At 43.5% G+C, this 15,608-nt stretch overlaps 1 protein-coding gene across 3 annotated transcripts in view; it reads right to left on the bottom strand.

Moving 5' to 3' along the window:
• The window catches only part of CCDC88B (coiled-coil domain containing 88B), a 116,452-nt gene that overhangs the window by 49,570 nt on the left and 51,274 nt on the right, over positions 1 to 15,608 (bottom strand). For all 3 annotated transcript variants that reach the window (XM_033957157.1, XM_033957158.1, XM_033957159.1), the window contains exons 8-10: positions 12,866 to 13,032; positions 11,263 to 11,344; positions 1,727 to 1,885 (exon numbers count right to left, since the gene is read on the bottom strand). In XM_033957157.1, coding sequence (XP_033813048.1) covers positions 1,727 to 1,885; positions 11,263 to 11,344; positions 12,866 to 13,032 — 408 coding nt within the window. The remainder of the gene's footprint in view (positions 1 to 1,726; positions 1,886 to 11,262; positions 11,345 to 12,865; positions 13,033 to 15,608) is intronic.

The following is a 15,608-nucleotide window of genomic DNA, read 5'->3' as shown; positions in this document are numbered from 1 at the left end:
TCCTCTCCTAGCAGCTCTGTACTTACCAGGGCAGTGATTCACTTTGGCAACTTCTCCTTTCCTCAGAGGCGGCAACGGACCCAAGGCTGCCTAAGGAAATCACTGCTGCAGGCAAGTACTGAGAGCTGCTGGAAGGAGAGGAAGCCACTGTTGGAGGCTGGGAAGCTGATGGATAAAGGGAGAGCTGCTACTGCACCTGGAGGGAGGTAGAAAGAGAGATGCTGCTGGGAGGGGAAGAGGGAAAGGGATGGGAAGAGAGCTACTGTTGGATAGGGGGGAGGAGGGAAGGGAGAAGGAAAAAAGGAAGGAAACAGCTGGCAGGGAGATTAGAGGAGGGAAAGGGGAGAGACAGGAATGAGAAAGTAGAGAGAGATTGATGCTGGAAAGGGGGTCAGCAGAGAAATGAGAGAGGGATAAAGATGCTAGATCTGGTGTAGGAGAGATAAAAATGAAGGAAGCAGTGAAGCTGGAATGAATGATGTAAAAAGGAGAGAGGAGGCACAGGCTGGATGGAAAGGGGAGAGGGGCATAGAAAGAAGTCAGATACATATGGAAGGGGGAGAGGCCAGACAGTGGATGGAACGGGCAGACGCTGGAAGGAAGAGTGGAAAGAAGATGAAAGCAGAGACCACAAAAGGTAGAAAAAAATCATTTTCTTTCTATTTTGTCATTACAATGTATCAGATTTGAAATATATATCCTGCTAGAGACATAACTGGGGACTGCAAAGGCTAACACTATTCCTATCATATGTGACTGCAGTATTTTGTTAGCATGATATTTCTGTGTAGCATTCTGTAATAATTTGGCTTGTTCAGTTTTCTTGATAGTAGAGGATATATGGATATATGTGAAGGGGAGGGGAGGGGAGACAGGGGTTTTGTTGGTCCTTGCTCTGAATATTTATATTTATAAAATGACAATTGTACAGAATATTGTTTCTTTTTATACTTTAATAAAATACATTCAATATAAAATCATAACTGAGGCTTGTGCAGATGGGATCAGATGGTTTGTGGGGACCGAGCTTGCGGAGACGGGGCGAAAATGTGTTTTTTATTTCGGTCTTAGTAGTTTGCCGGTCCACAAAATAATTCTTTTATTTCTGACGGTCCACGGGTGTAAAAAGGTTGAAGAACACTGACTTAGACGATGTAAAACCAGGTCTAAGGGCCAGATTCTATATAGGACACCCGATCTCAGAAGCCGCCTAAGTGGCTTTTCAGATTTGCACACGGATGTCCTATATAGAATTGCTTAACACCACGATTCTCTAACCGTCACCTATGTCATAAGCGCCGATTAGAGAATTGGGATGCCACTGAGCTGATTGTGGCAAGGGAATCTCCCAGCTGTGATCAGTTTAGTGGCCGCAGCAGGGAACCCGTCCCCTTTGCGAAGACTACCAGCAGGAGGGATCCCAGTCCCTCCTGCCACCACCCCCCCAAGACATACCCCGGCAGGAGGGATGCCCAGTCTCTCCTGCCGGAACCATCCATCCCCCCTGTCATCTCTCAATGTGCTGAGCCCTGCCCTCCTTACCTCCAGCTCTCTTTGGTAGTGATGAGTGGGGTAAAGGAGGGCTGAGCCCTGCTCTCCCCATCTCATCTCCAGTTCCCTTTTAGTGGTGGAGGTGTAGTAAACTACTTTGAATATGTAATCACAAAAAAAGCAGTATACAAGTCCCATTCCCTTTTCCCTACTGAATTCTGTTCTTTCCCCTCACCTCCAGTTTTCCTCTATACAGCTCCAGGCTATGAAGACGCTCTTTGTACATCCTCAGCTCATTCTGGACCTTGTCCACCCGATTGACTTTCTCCCGCAGAATGTCTAAGTCATCACGATAGAGCCGGGCTAGACGGGCCTCATGAGAAAGTTCTCGGTTCTGCAGGGGCAGGATAGAGACAATGAAGGATTTTATAATGTGCTCAATATATGCACTATGGAAAACAAAAGAAACTATAACATATAGTACCCAGAGTAACACTGCTCCTTTCTGCACAAATAGGAAGAAGGTCAATTTTCAGGTTTCCGAGTCAGCTAGGGCTGTGTGTAGGAACCGCAGTCATGGCTTTGTGAAAAGCAGTGCAGATGGGAAGAGGAAGCCAGCCAGAACAGATAAACACCTGAAGGAGGGAGGTATAAACTTGGGTCACAGAATAGAAGGAGGGAAGGATGAAGAGGGGCACATTGGGACACGAGAGAGTGGAGGTGCATTGTGACACAGAAGGAAGGAAGGGAGCACAAACTTCAGACAAGGGATAGAAAGAAGAAAGGAGGGAGAAGAGCATGAATTTGGGATATACTATAGGATGGAAGAATGGAGGGAGTGAGGGAAAGAGATGCTGAGGTGAGGGAGGGAATAGAAAGGGAGAATTGTTGGGTATGGGTGTCTGTGAGGGAAAGAGAGATGGTGCACATGGGGAGATGCAGAAAGAGGAGAATTGTTGGGCATAGGGAGGGAGAGAGAATTATTGGACATGATGGGAGAGGAGTGAAGTACAGATGCATGGGGAAGTGAGAGATGAGAGGGAAAAATGTTGAATGCGGTGGTGGAGAAGGAACAGTAGGACAGATGGAAAGGGATGCAAGAGGGACCTCAAGGAGGTGGAGAAGGTGGGAAGAATATTAGGATCAGACTTTGGGAGGGAAAATAAGTTGCTTAGAGGGAAGGCTTCTTGGTTAGCTGCGATCAGCGTGGTGGGAGGGAGGGAGCAATGTTGGACATGGTGATGGAGACAATGGAGGGAAAGATGTGGCATGGTATTGGAGAGAGGATATAAGGAGAAATGTTGGGTATGGGATAGGGGTGAAAGATGCTGCATATGGTCTGGGTGATGAGAGAGGGAGAAATGTTGGATGTGGCAGTACAGGTGGTGTGAGAGATGCATCCTGGGAGGGGAAAAAGAGTGTGCTTTGTGTAGGTTAATTTTGTAGTTACCATAATGTATTAGTAAGATTATATTGTACGGTGAAGAACAAAAGTAAGTGTAAACCTCCTGTCTTTTCATTGAAACTACAGTACTTTAATTGATAACTGCTTTTTAAATGTAATAATTAGATTATATATTATGCGCATTAATGATTATGCACTTGAATGCCCCTCCCCCAATCCGTGAAAAAATTGTCTTGCATGAAACCAGTCCCTGGTGCAAAAAAGTTGGGGACCATTGCTCCAGAGGAAAGATTGTGGAGAAAGACTATTCTTCGCTTTTCTGGGGACCCACAGTTAACTGAGCCCAGATAGTTAAAAACTTTGAGAAGTCCTGGCCCAAGAAAATTTGGTAGGAAAGCCATGGCAAAACCACTGCTTCCAGCTGGCCTTGCCCAACTGGAGTCTTGATGGACACCTGGGATGTAGGACTGTTTTTGATCTCCATGCACACACGATAGCACCACAGTCCGGTCATATTTTACTTGCAATGGGGTAACTGTTTCTCTTAGTACGAGAGTCTTGCCACTGCTAGAGTCTATTAGCACCTGGTATGGATTCCCATTCAGTTCCACTTAAATCAGGCAGTTCCTACTTCTGGGATGAGAGGACTCCGCGACATTACAGTCATGAGTTTCTACCACTTTAACATCCATTGCGTCTTCATTTATTCCCAGGCAGTTTCTTGCCAAATGTCCCTTGGTTCTGCACATAAAGAAGATGAGAGAATTTGGGTCTTGTCCCCAGCTCCACATGGCTTAGGGGGTCCTGAATGAAGCAGGCCTCCATTGCTCTGGCCTTCCCCACTTTGGGCTTCCTGGACTTGTGGCTGTCTTTTTCCCCCTGGGGTGCTCAACCCTTGTAATTTCTTCTTGCTTCCAGGGGCTTCCCCTCTCTCTCTTTGGTTCAGGAACTGGTTGGGCTTCATAAAACACTTCCGCCACTTCCAAGGTGATTTCTACCATTAGTTTAGGGTGTTGTCTTACTCATTTTCTTATAACCTGGTGTAGTCCATCCTGGAAATGCTCCAGGAGAACCACATTTGCTATCACCAACCCAGTGTTCTCTGATTACAACCACCTCCTTGCCACCTCTTTCAGTCTGTAGAAAAAACTGCAAGGAGTCTCTTTCATCTGTAGAAAAAACTGCAAGGAGTCTATTTCATCTGGAGGGTACTTTTCCAAAACGTTTGCCTGTAAAATTCCAAGGTATGGCCCGCCTGTTCCAAGATGGCTGTCTTCACATATTTATAAGGTGTGTGGCCATCCAGGTTGGCACTCTGGAAAGAAGTTTGGTTGTCCCATGTTAACAGGTTTCCCAGATATGTAGTCTTGAAGCAACTAATGAAACGTGTCCTGTTGGTGAAGTTTGTCTTCTATGTTTGAAGATAAGTATGAAGATCAGCCCATAGAGCTTCCATTCTACTGTTCACAGGCTCTAATTTCTCTGTGATTTGCTGGAGTTTTTTGTCTACTAATGCCTCTAACCCAGCTTTTATCTCAGCTGCAAACGTCATAGCCCAAGCAGAACTGATTGATGCAGTTCCGCAGTCTCCTCCTCCACCATTTTTGAGTCTGTTGCACTCTCTGCCTTTTTTTAAGGCATTTTGAAGCCATGTTCTCAATCTAAAGCGGTTGAGCCAAAGCTGCCTTATTATCAGGTGGTCACCTCTGCAGAAGAAGGGAGAATTTGCTGAGAGGCTGTTATACCTCAGCATATTACTGACATGTTCAGCATATTACTTACTGACATGTTCAGAATATTACTGATATGTCTCCTCAAGTCTGCTTATCTGACCTCTTTGTCCTGAGTGTTACCTTGACCACACCAAAAGGATAGTAAAGACAGATGGCCTCTGTAACACCTTCTTGATAGCATCAAAGAGACAGTGCAACACCTATCCTGACTTCCTTTATTTGAGTGACAACTGGATAGCATCAAAGAGACAATAAACTGCAACACCTCCTTGCTTATTTGAGATCCTGACCTCTTTGACCTCCTTGCCGCTCAAATAACATCAGTAAAGACAGATGGGAAACTACATCAAAAAAGAAAGGGACGGTGACAAGTATTTCCTATCTTGACCTTTTTGACCTGAATGTTGACAAAACCACATCAAAGGGAGAGTGAAACCAAATGGAAAGCCAGTTTTTCTGCAAACACCTCCTTCTGACATCCTGACCTGGGTGTTGTCAAAACACAGAACAAAAGAGCAGGACTAATTGTAACAGCAGGACCAGCTGTTTATGCTTTTACTATGAACTCCGCAGTGTGCATCCTATATAAGACCGGGATTCTGACCCTGACAGCAGAATCCATGACGTTTGGCCACGTCTCACGGGACAGTCCTTTGGTCTACCCATCTATCTATTGCAGGGATTCCCAATGGTGAGGATGGTCGTTATATGGGGTCAAGGTGATGCTATTTTATATTTAATTCTTATATGTGTATAATAAAGTGTTATTGTTTATGCATTATATTGTCTGTGTGCTTTTCTGAGTGTCACTGATCATCTCACTTGTCAGAAATTAGTGGCGGAACAGAGGGATAGGAGCTCACTACACTTAAGAACATAAGAATTGCCGCTGCTGGGTCAGACCAGTGGTCCATCATGCCCAGCAGTCCGCTCCTGCAGTGACCCCTAGGTCAAAGACCAGCGCCCTAACCGAGACCAGCCCTACCTGTGTACGTCTAACTTTGTCTTGAATCCCTGGAGGGTGTTTTCCCCTACGACAGCCTCCGGAAGAGCGTTCCAGTTTTCCACCACTCTCTGGGTGAAAAAGAACTTCCTTACGTTTGTGCGAAATCTATCCCCTTTTAACTTTAGAGAGTGCCCTTGCTTTCACTCAGCATCATGTGACCTCCCAAACTCCTCTTTTTTATTTCTCAGTTTTAAATGTATTACAATCCACAATACATAAAGAAAATGCTATAGGAAGATTAGGTAATACGTATATAGCATAATTGAAGAGCATTTTTCCAAAATTCAGTCCATTTTTTTGTCAGTTTTGAGCTATGCAATTAATTTCATTCATCAAGGCAAGATTTATTTACTGTAGCTTATTCCTGTGTCAAAACGCAAGTCCGTGTGTTCTGGCACAGGAATAAGCTACAGTAAGTGAATCTTGCCTTGATGAACAAAATTAATCGCATAGCTCAAAACTGACCTCAGTGAGGTTTGAAAAAGTGCAAAAGCATCAAGCTCATATTGTGGAGGAACAAGTTCCTACTAAAGCTCAAAAAAAAAAATAGCAATGTTAAAACCAATTGAAACAATAGGAATTAAACAAAGCCATATTGTATTACAACACATATTTCTATTCCCACCCACTATAACAAAGAAGGAAAAATGAAAGCAGAACTGTGGCATTATCATGTCGTACAACAGGATTATCTTTAAAAAAAAAAAAACTGTCAACCTGAATTGAATTAAAAAAATAACACATACTGGTTGTTCTGATAAATGATTAGACATTTACATGGAAATTTAAGAGGAAGCCCTCACCACAGCCAATAATTTGGGCTTTAGCTACAGAAAAGTTTTCCTTCTCATCTGAGTTGTTTTGGCTACATTAGGGAATATTATAACCATCTGTCCACAGAAAGGAGCTTGTTTCTTAGGAAAATAAGACTTTAGTACAGCCATTTTCAACTCTTTGGTTCGTAATACTACAGTACAATGAAAGTTGATATTATAGTAATCAAATCCTGAGATAATTGCAATCATTTGGAGACGTCTAAGCTATCTGCTGTACTAATTAAATCCAGGGCACCTTCTTCATTAATTACTTTGGAGCTCTTAGGCATAGGAACCCCATGTAAGAGGCTTTTGTGGAGGCTATGACTCCCCACTCCAAACACTTTTCCTGCCCACCAGACCACTGCCTTCCAAATACTGCATTGCTCTCTTTCTTTTTCATTCTGCTTCATTGCCACTTTTGTACCACACCATTTGGCTCTCTTCTTCCTGTTTTCACCTCTGCTAGACCCGCACTAGCAAAAAAGGAGTAAAAACACAGGACCAAGACCATGGCTCTCCAGGCACCACTACTGCTCTGCCAGTCGTGGCTCCTGTGATGTACACTTCTTAGGATTAACAGACATCTGGATTTCCCCGGACATGTCCTCCTTTTCGAGGACATGTTCAGGGGTCCGGACGGCTTTTCAAAACCCGGCACTTTGTCCCGGTTTTGAAAAGCTTCCTTGAAATCACTTCAGGCAGGAGAGCAGGCAGATTGGGGGTGGGGCTGGTGCTGGACTAAGGTGGGATTGGGAGCAGGACTGGGGCATAATGGGACATGTTGGGTGAAACTGGGCAGGCCTGGGGCAGGTCTAGGGGTCTGGATTTTACTAAAGTAAAATCTGGTAACCCTAAATCTTCTGGCACCGGCAGAGGAAGCAGAAGCAGCATGTGGAAACCCACAATCCTGCACATCTTCGTTCTTTGTTTATTAATAATAATAATAATAATAATAACTTTATTTTTATATACCGCCATACCACAAACAGTTCTAAGCGGTTTACAAGGGAAGAGACTGTATACAGACAGCGACATTACAGTGAACTTTCGAATTTACATTGGCTTAAGTTTAGTCAGGTTTATCTGGAAGTGTATTGAGAGTACATCAGGTTGAGGTGGAGTCAGAGAAATTTGTCAAAGAGATAGGTTTTTATTGACTTTCTAAATGTTTGGTACAAGAGTGCATTTGAGATGAAGTTGGTTAAACATTTGCCTGCGTGGAATGATAGAGCAGGCCTGGTAAATGTGAAAACAGAAGGAAGGGAGCCATAAGGTGCTGCATGGTGGTAGAGGAATAGCGGAGTGGGAGAGGGGGGCAATGCTAGATCATGGTTGGGGGTAAGACTAGATGGGAGGGGAGAAAAAGAGAGAAAACAGGGGCAATGCTAGAAGGGGTGACACAAAGATAGGGCAATACTGGTTGGGAGGGGGTAGAGAGAGGCAGAGGCAAATCTGGATGAGATGAAGACAATGAGAGCCAGAAGAGAGGGGAAATATTGCCTGAGGGGAGACAGAGCTAGAGAGGGATAATGCTGGGTGGGAGGAAAAAAGAGAAAAGATAGGGGCATTGCAGCATACCAAGGGAAAAGAGACAGATATCATTGCTGGATAGTGGAGGGAGGGGAGCAGAGATAGAAAGGAGATGTTAGATAGTGGGGGAAAGAGAGGAGAGACAGCGAGCAGATGGCGGATGGTGGGGGAAGAGAGAGATTAGAGATGCTGTACGACAGGAGATGCTGAATGGTGGGAGGAGAGAGAGAGAGAGATGTCAATACTGCATGGGGAGAGAGAAAGAAAGATGGGCAATACTGCATGGGAGGAGAGAAAGGACAACGCTGAATGGTGCAGGGGCGGGAGAGGGGAGCTGAGATAGAAAGACAAAGGCAATGTTGGATGAAAAACAGGCAAGGAAGAAAAACAGAAAGGAGATTCTGGATGGTGGAGATGGGAGAGAGAAACAAAAGAGGAAATGCTGGATAGAAAGGGAAGAGAGAGTCAAGAGAGGAGATGCTGAATGGCAGGGGAGAGAGAGAAAGACGAGAGGAGATGCTAGATAGCAGGGATACTGAGAGAGAAACATGAGACATGATAGGAGATGTTGAATAGCAAAGGAGAGACAGACAGAAGAGATGCTGGATGGTGGGAGAGGGAGGGAGAGACATACTAGATGGCAGGTGGTAGAAGAGACAAAGGGAAAATGCTTAATGGCAGGGGTACAGAGAGAGAGGAAAAAGTTAATGAAAGCCTGGTGAATAAGAGGAAGGATAATGAGAGAGCCAGGGTGAGAGAAAGATATGAAAAGCTGTGAAATAAATGCAGTACAAAGAGGGAGATTAAAGACCAGATAAAATGAATGAAATCTGAATGGATATGAAGGCAGAAGAAAGTTAAAAGGAACAAATCAGTATCGGAGCTGGATGTAGTGTAGAGGAAGTGAGAAGAAGGAAATAGACACAGAGAAAAAAACTGACAAAAGGATAGGAGACTCTTAGAAAGTGAGTTAAAATAAGACAGAAACCAGAAACTGGAGCCAAAACAAAAAAAATAAATGGTCAGATAGCAAAGGTAGAAAAATTGTATTTTTAATTTAGGATGAGGTAATGTGGTAGCCATGTTAGTCCACACTAGATGTTAATAAATTTAATTTTAAATATAGCAGTAATAAAGTAATACCTTTTTATTGGGCTAAATACCTTTTTAAACTGAGGCCAAAACAAACCATCTCCTTCAGGTCAGGACAGTATACTGATGTACTATGTTTGTCTTGACTTAAGAAAGGAGGTTTCAGCCTATAAAAACTAGTAAAAAATGTAATAGGTTAATCCAATAAAAAGGTATTGCCTTATTTTTCATTTTCATTTTATTTGTTAATTTTAAATTTAACAACTGGAATATGTCAGTTTTTTAAATTTACATCTGCTGTCTTTATATTTTGTATAGTACAGAGGGATATGTGCCATTGTTTCTATTTCTCTGGTGTCACACTGCATGCAGAATATGGTTTCAGTTTAATTTTTGTCTACATATTTCTATTTTTATTTTGTGGTTATTTATGGGGGTCTACCTGTGTTCATATGTGAAACTGGCTTTTCTATTAGAACTGAATTGATCTATACTAATCCATCTGGTTTAGTTTTCCAATAGATGACTTGATATTCTAGTGCCCACTGTAATGTTTATGGCGCTGCCTTTTCTAAGGAAAGCTCTTTTTGTGTGACCACTGGAAATGAATACTGTTATGGTATAGCAGAATTGCTTTATAGGTCCTGAGTGATTTTGTAGAGTTTTGTATTCTTGTACACTCAGTGGTCTCAAACTCAGACCCTTTGCAGGGCCACATTTTGGATTTGTAGGTACTTGGAGGGCCTCAGACAAAATGGTTAATGTCCTATTAAAGAAATGACAATTTTGCATGAGGTAAAACTTTTTATAGTTTATAAACCTTTCCTTTTGGCTGAGGGCTCCTTTTACGAAGCCGCGTTAGCGGTTTAACACGCGTAATAGCGCACACTACACTGCCGGCCATGCTAACCGCTACCGCCTCCTCTTGAACAGGCGGTAGTTTTTCGGCTAGCGCGGGGATTAGCGCGTGATAAAAAGTCGCGTGCGATAAAGCCGCTAAGCCCTAAGTCCTAATAATAATATTGTAATTTATAGCTAAAGAGACATATGATCAAGAAACTCTTTTATTTACTTTTGTGATTATGATAAACATACAGAGGGTCTCAAAATAGTACCTGGCGGGCCGCATGTGGCCCCCCGGGCTGCAAGTTTGAGACCACTGTTATAAAAGGTACTGGATTTCAGATTTGGATTTAGCTCATGCCTCTTTCAGTTGTAGCATTCAGGTACAGCAGGTATTTTCTTATCTCTGAAGGTCTTATAATCTGTGTATACTTCAGGCAATGAAAGGTTAAATGACTTATCCCAGACAGTGAGCGGCGCCCCTCCCCTGCCCTCTTCCCCAGCCCTCCCTGCTGCGCGTGCGCTCCCTTCCCCCGTACCTTTTCAACTTCTCAATGGGGCAGAGGCAGAATGGGGCGGGACTGTAGGCAGAATGGGGCAGGGTTATGTGTCCGGGGTTTTCTTTTTTAAAATATGGTAACCCTAGTAGTAGGTGCTCTTTGAAAACCTTCAGCCTTTCCTTTCCCCTAGTTAACCTTTAGGCCCCTCTCTTGTAACCTCACCACCCAAAAGAATTGATAATTCAATTCAAAAATAACAATAATCACATACAAATGTTATAAAAATCTGAGCTATCAAGGGGACTGACCTTTTATTGGGGAGATTTAGGGCCCACCCCGCCCCACCTCATCTACAACTCTGCCACCTACAACTCTACCCAGCCTTGGCCACAGCGGCACCAACGGTAGCCTCCCCTTCCATCAGCAGGAGGAAAGGCCTTCCTAAAACATCATCTCTTGCTGCTGCTGGTCCCAAAGGGTTCACAGCATGTTCTAGAAAGGCCTCTTCTGCTGTTTTAGGAAGGCTTCTCCTGCCACTGCTGAAGAAGGGAGGCCGCTCAGTGGGAGATCCTTGGCGGGAGTGCAGCAGATGGTCTGCAAAAAGCAAGAGTCTACTGGTCTGAAAAATGCAGGTTAAAGTATGTGTTGATAGTTCTTTGAGTTTGTGTGGCTGCCAAGCCCTATTGTTTTGTTTTGACTGTAGTTGTTCTTTGCTGCCCTCAAGAGGCTGCTATGTTAGGCAACTGCCTAGTGTTGCCTAATGATTGGGCTGGCACTGGGGGCTGCTGTTAGGTATGGCCAACTAACCAACCAGCATTGAGGAGCCGGAGCTTGGGACATATACCTCCTGTCGCAGCTTCTTCACTTCTGCCTCGAAGTCCAGGATCTCCTGCTGATAGTCTAGGAGCTGCTCTGCTTTCTCCTCCCTAATCCGAGACACAGAAAATATTTATTAGAGTGGCCTGGTGCAAGGACTTAATAACTGAAACAGCAGAGAAGAATATACATATTGGTTAGATTCAGTAAATGGCTTCCAAAGATAGACATAAGGAAGATCTGCACTGAACTCATTTTCTATAAAAGGTGATCCACACCTTTTATAGAATAGCACAGGGCCTGATTCTATAAATAGTGCCTAAGTGCACCTACATTGTAGGCACTACTTGATGCAGTTGTCAATCAACCACTAAACATCGCTTATAGAATTCCACCTAGCGGCCCCTAGGCGTGCTTGAGCCATTAGGCATACTAGAGATAGAGGCTGGTACATTAGGCCAGGTTTTACTTAGCCTAATTTACCAGCATCTAACTTGGATGCCTAGCAACACCTATGTCAACCACACCTATTCTCCGCCCTTGGCCTGTTCTTCTCATCGCCGGAGCAGAGACTTTGTCAACACTTGGACTCCATATTTGAACATTTTGTCCCCTGCGAGCCGGAGCCATATCCTGAATAGACTCCAATTGTATTCTAGTATACCTATATGACATCTAAACCCCCCCCCCCCATCTGTGTGCTGTAGTATTTCTGTTGGTGGGGGAGGGAGGGAAGGGTGGTGGGCGGGGTTCTTTCTGTGGGGTAGGGGTGTTGATCATGACCGTGGAGGACATAAGAGTCCAGTCCTCGTGGTAGCTCATTGCTATTGTAAACCTTGTCTTATGGTTTTGTTGTTCTTGCTGTCACTGTTTAATAAAAAGATTTAAATATAAAGCACTCCTACTTTTCAGGTATGCCTCAGTAGGCGTCGGAGGGCACCTCCACTTAGGTGTCGCTAGGTATCTGAAGAGTTCCGCGCCAAACTCTTAATTGTCAATTTAAATTTTTGTTTTGATTGGCTGAACACTGGCACGGTCAATTACCATGCCAATTAAAAAAACAAAGTCGCATGCGGATTCCAAAGTTAGGCGTTGCTAGGCGTCCTTGATTAGGGTACCTAACAGTGTCTAATGTAGACGTCCTATACAGAATCAGGCCCTTAGTGCCAATTCCAATGCCTAGCTTTGGGTGCGAAGATTTATGCCTGCTGAAAACTGGGGTACATCTTTGCACCCAACTGCAGGTAGTTGGGTGGGTAAATGGCTCTGTTCTATAATATTACATGCACATTTTTGGAATGTCACTGACCCACCCAAGCCCCTTTTCAGTTGTGCATGAGAGAATTTAGGCATGCTGGGTTATAGAATAGCATGCAGGAAGATCCATACGCAAATCATAATTAGTGCCAGTTAATTCAATAATTAATTGCCAACTGCTTGTTAACTAATTAGTTTGTAAATGGTTCTAAGATCTGCGTTCATATTTGGTCACCATTTAAAGAATCTGAGGGATTATGCAGTTGCTCTGATAGCACAGGGCTAAGCAGGAAGTGATGCGTACATCTGGTAGCACTATAGAAATAATTAATAGTAGTAGTAGTAGTATGAGAAAGAGGAAAAGTAAGACTCACAGTTCCTGCCGGGCACGACGCAGTCTAGCTCTGGCATCAGCGAGCTGCACAGTGAGATGCTGCCAGGATTCACAATTTGAAGGCAGATAGAGAGGCTCACCGCTGGCAAGGAAAGAGGGGGGCTGCTGCTGGGCATGGATGAGCTCCGCTTCCAGCTCTGATACTCTCTGCGAATCACACAGCAACTGTCATTAACAGAGGGGCTCACTGCAAGGCTCACTTCCCCACTGACACCTCTCCCAGGAGAGGGGACAGAGGGGTTCATAGCACGTTCCAATTACAGATTCTCATTTGCACATGTTAACCAAAGTAGTACGTTGTGTAGCTAATTAAGAACATTGCCTGGCATCCTGTCCCTGACAGTGGACCAATCCGGGTCACAAGCATAAGAACATAAGAACATAAGCAGTGCCTCTGCTTGGTCAGACCTGAGGTCCATCATGCCCAGCAGTCCGCTCACACGGCGGCCCATCAGGTCCAGGACCTGCGTAGTAGCCCTCTATCTATACTCTTCTATCCCCTTTTCCTTCAGAAAATTGTCCAATCCCTTCTTGAACTCCAATACCGTACCTTATCCTATCACTCCCTCTGGAAGCACGTTCCAGGTGTCCACCACCCATTGGGTGAAGAAGCCACATACATAGCTCTCATGTTTATGCACTAACCCATGGCTAGTTAAGTTTGAATATTGACAACTGGGCATTTGCTAGCCAGCTTTAAAAAAAAAAAAAAAAGAAATTCAATGCTGAAGCCTGCACAGGGCCTAGCATTAAATTTCTGGTTTTAGCAATGGCAGTGGACAAAAACAACACTGTCCACCACAGCTGAACATCGTCCGAACAGTGCCTACTTTTAGGCAATATATATATATAGAAGTTTAAGTTCAAGTTTCAAGTTTATTATGTATTTGATTAATTGTTTATTCAAAATTCTAAGCGATGTACAAAATGTTAAAATATTGTATTACAATAATCAAAGGGAAACAGACTAATTTAAATATGACGGACAAGACAAAACATATGATACAAAAGGAAAGGAATAGGAAAAGAAATACAGAAATCCATAGGGGCGAAGAGGTAGAGTGTGTATGTGTGTGTGTGTGGGGGGGGGGGAATAACCTCTCTTTTACATTCACCTTGCCTGCCTTAGAGGAGTAGCCGAATGGTTAATGCAGTGGACTGAGATCCTGGGAAACTGGGCTCAATGACCACTGCAGCTCCTTGTGACCCTGGGCAAAGTCACTTAACTCTCCCTTGCCCCAGGTACAAAAAAAAATAACCCTTAGTTTGTGAGCCATTAGGACAGAGAAAGTACCTGCATATAATGTGTACAGCACTTTATACATCTAGTAATGCTATAGAAATGATTAGTAATAGTAAATGTACGAGAAGTACCTGCTTTGGGAATGGGACTATTCAGCACGGCCCTTTCAGAGCGGTCCTTTTAGCACGGGTCAGTTCACCGCAGCCGTTTCATCATGGCCCTTACAACGCGGGCCGTTTCATCTCTTAGCATTAAGACCAAGTTTCCAAGTTTATTGCAAATTTGATTGAACGCTTATCATAATACTGAGGGTTTCTTTTACAACGGTGGGCTAGCGGTTTTAGCGCACGCTAGCTGATACCACCTCCTTTTAAGCAGGCAGTAATTTTTCGGCTAGCGCATGATAATCCTATACATGTGCTAAAAACGCTAGCACACCTTCGTAAAAGGAGACCTAAGCGTTTTACAACTATAAAATGGAGGTAAGAACAAAATTAAATAACAACAATAATAAACAGACGACGTTTTACTCAGAAAAACAAAATACAAAGGGTTCCTTTTATCAAGGTGCCCTAGCAGGGTTAGCGTGTCGGATATTTCATCATGCGCTAACCCCCGCGGCAAGCCAAAATACTAATGCCTCGTCAATGGACGTTAGCGACTAGCGCGGCAGGCAGTTTAACACGCGGCATTCCGTGCGTCAAACCCCTACCGCAGTTTGATAAAAGGAGCCCAAAGTAAACATATTAAGAACAAGAAGGAAAGGAGGGAGAGCTACAATAAATACAGGAAAGGGAATGTATAGGGGAGACGATAAAAGGACTAAGGCAGGGATCTCAATGTCCCTCCTTGAGGGCCGCAATCCAGTCGGGTTTTCAGGATTTCCCCAATGAATATGCATTGAAAGCATTGTAAGCACATAGATCTCATGCATATTCATTGGGGAAATCCTGAAAACCTGACTGGATTGCGGCCCTCAAGGAGGGACTTTGAGACCCCTGGACTAAGGGGATCAATGAGAAAAGAATAATAGCATCATTAGCCGAAGGCATCAGTGAACAAGAAGCTTTTTAAAGCTCCTATAAATTTGTCTAAATTTTTCTCTGCCCGAAGATGAGTAGGTAATGCATTCCAGAGTGTAGGTGTGGTAACTGAGAATATTGTTGTTATTATTTTTAAAGATTCATAAGGTATAAGATTTTTATTGAGGAAAGCCGGTTCTTTAGATTTGAGGGTTTTGAAAATTAAGAGGGCAATCTTATAAGTTATCCTGTGTTGGACTGGAAGCAAGTGGGCTTTTTTTTTAAAAGAGGGGTAACGTGTTCATATTTTCCAGTGTTTGTAATCACTTTGATGGCAGTATTTTGTATTAACTGCAAGTGCCTAATGTCTTTCTGACAGATTCCCTGATATAAGAAGTTACAATAATCTATTTTTGAGATGATAAGTGAATGAATTAAAATATTAAGTTATTTTGGAA

This window comes from Geotrypetes seraphini, chromosome 8 (genome assembly GCF_902459505.1).
Source record: "Geotrypetes seraphini chromosome 8, aGeoSer1.1, whole genome shotgun sequence".
NCBI classification, from domain to species: domain Eukaryota; kingdom Metazoa; phylum Chordata; class Amphibia; order Gymnophiona; family Dermophiidae; genus Geotrypetes; species Geotrypetes seraphini.
Note: the sequence above shows the minus strand (reverse complement) of the source record. Positions and strands in the feature narration are given on the sequence as shown.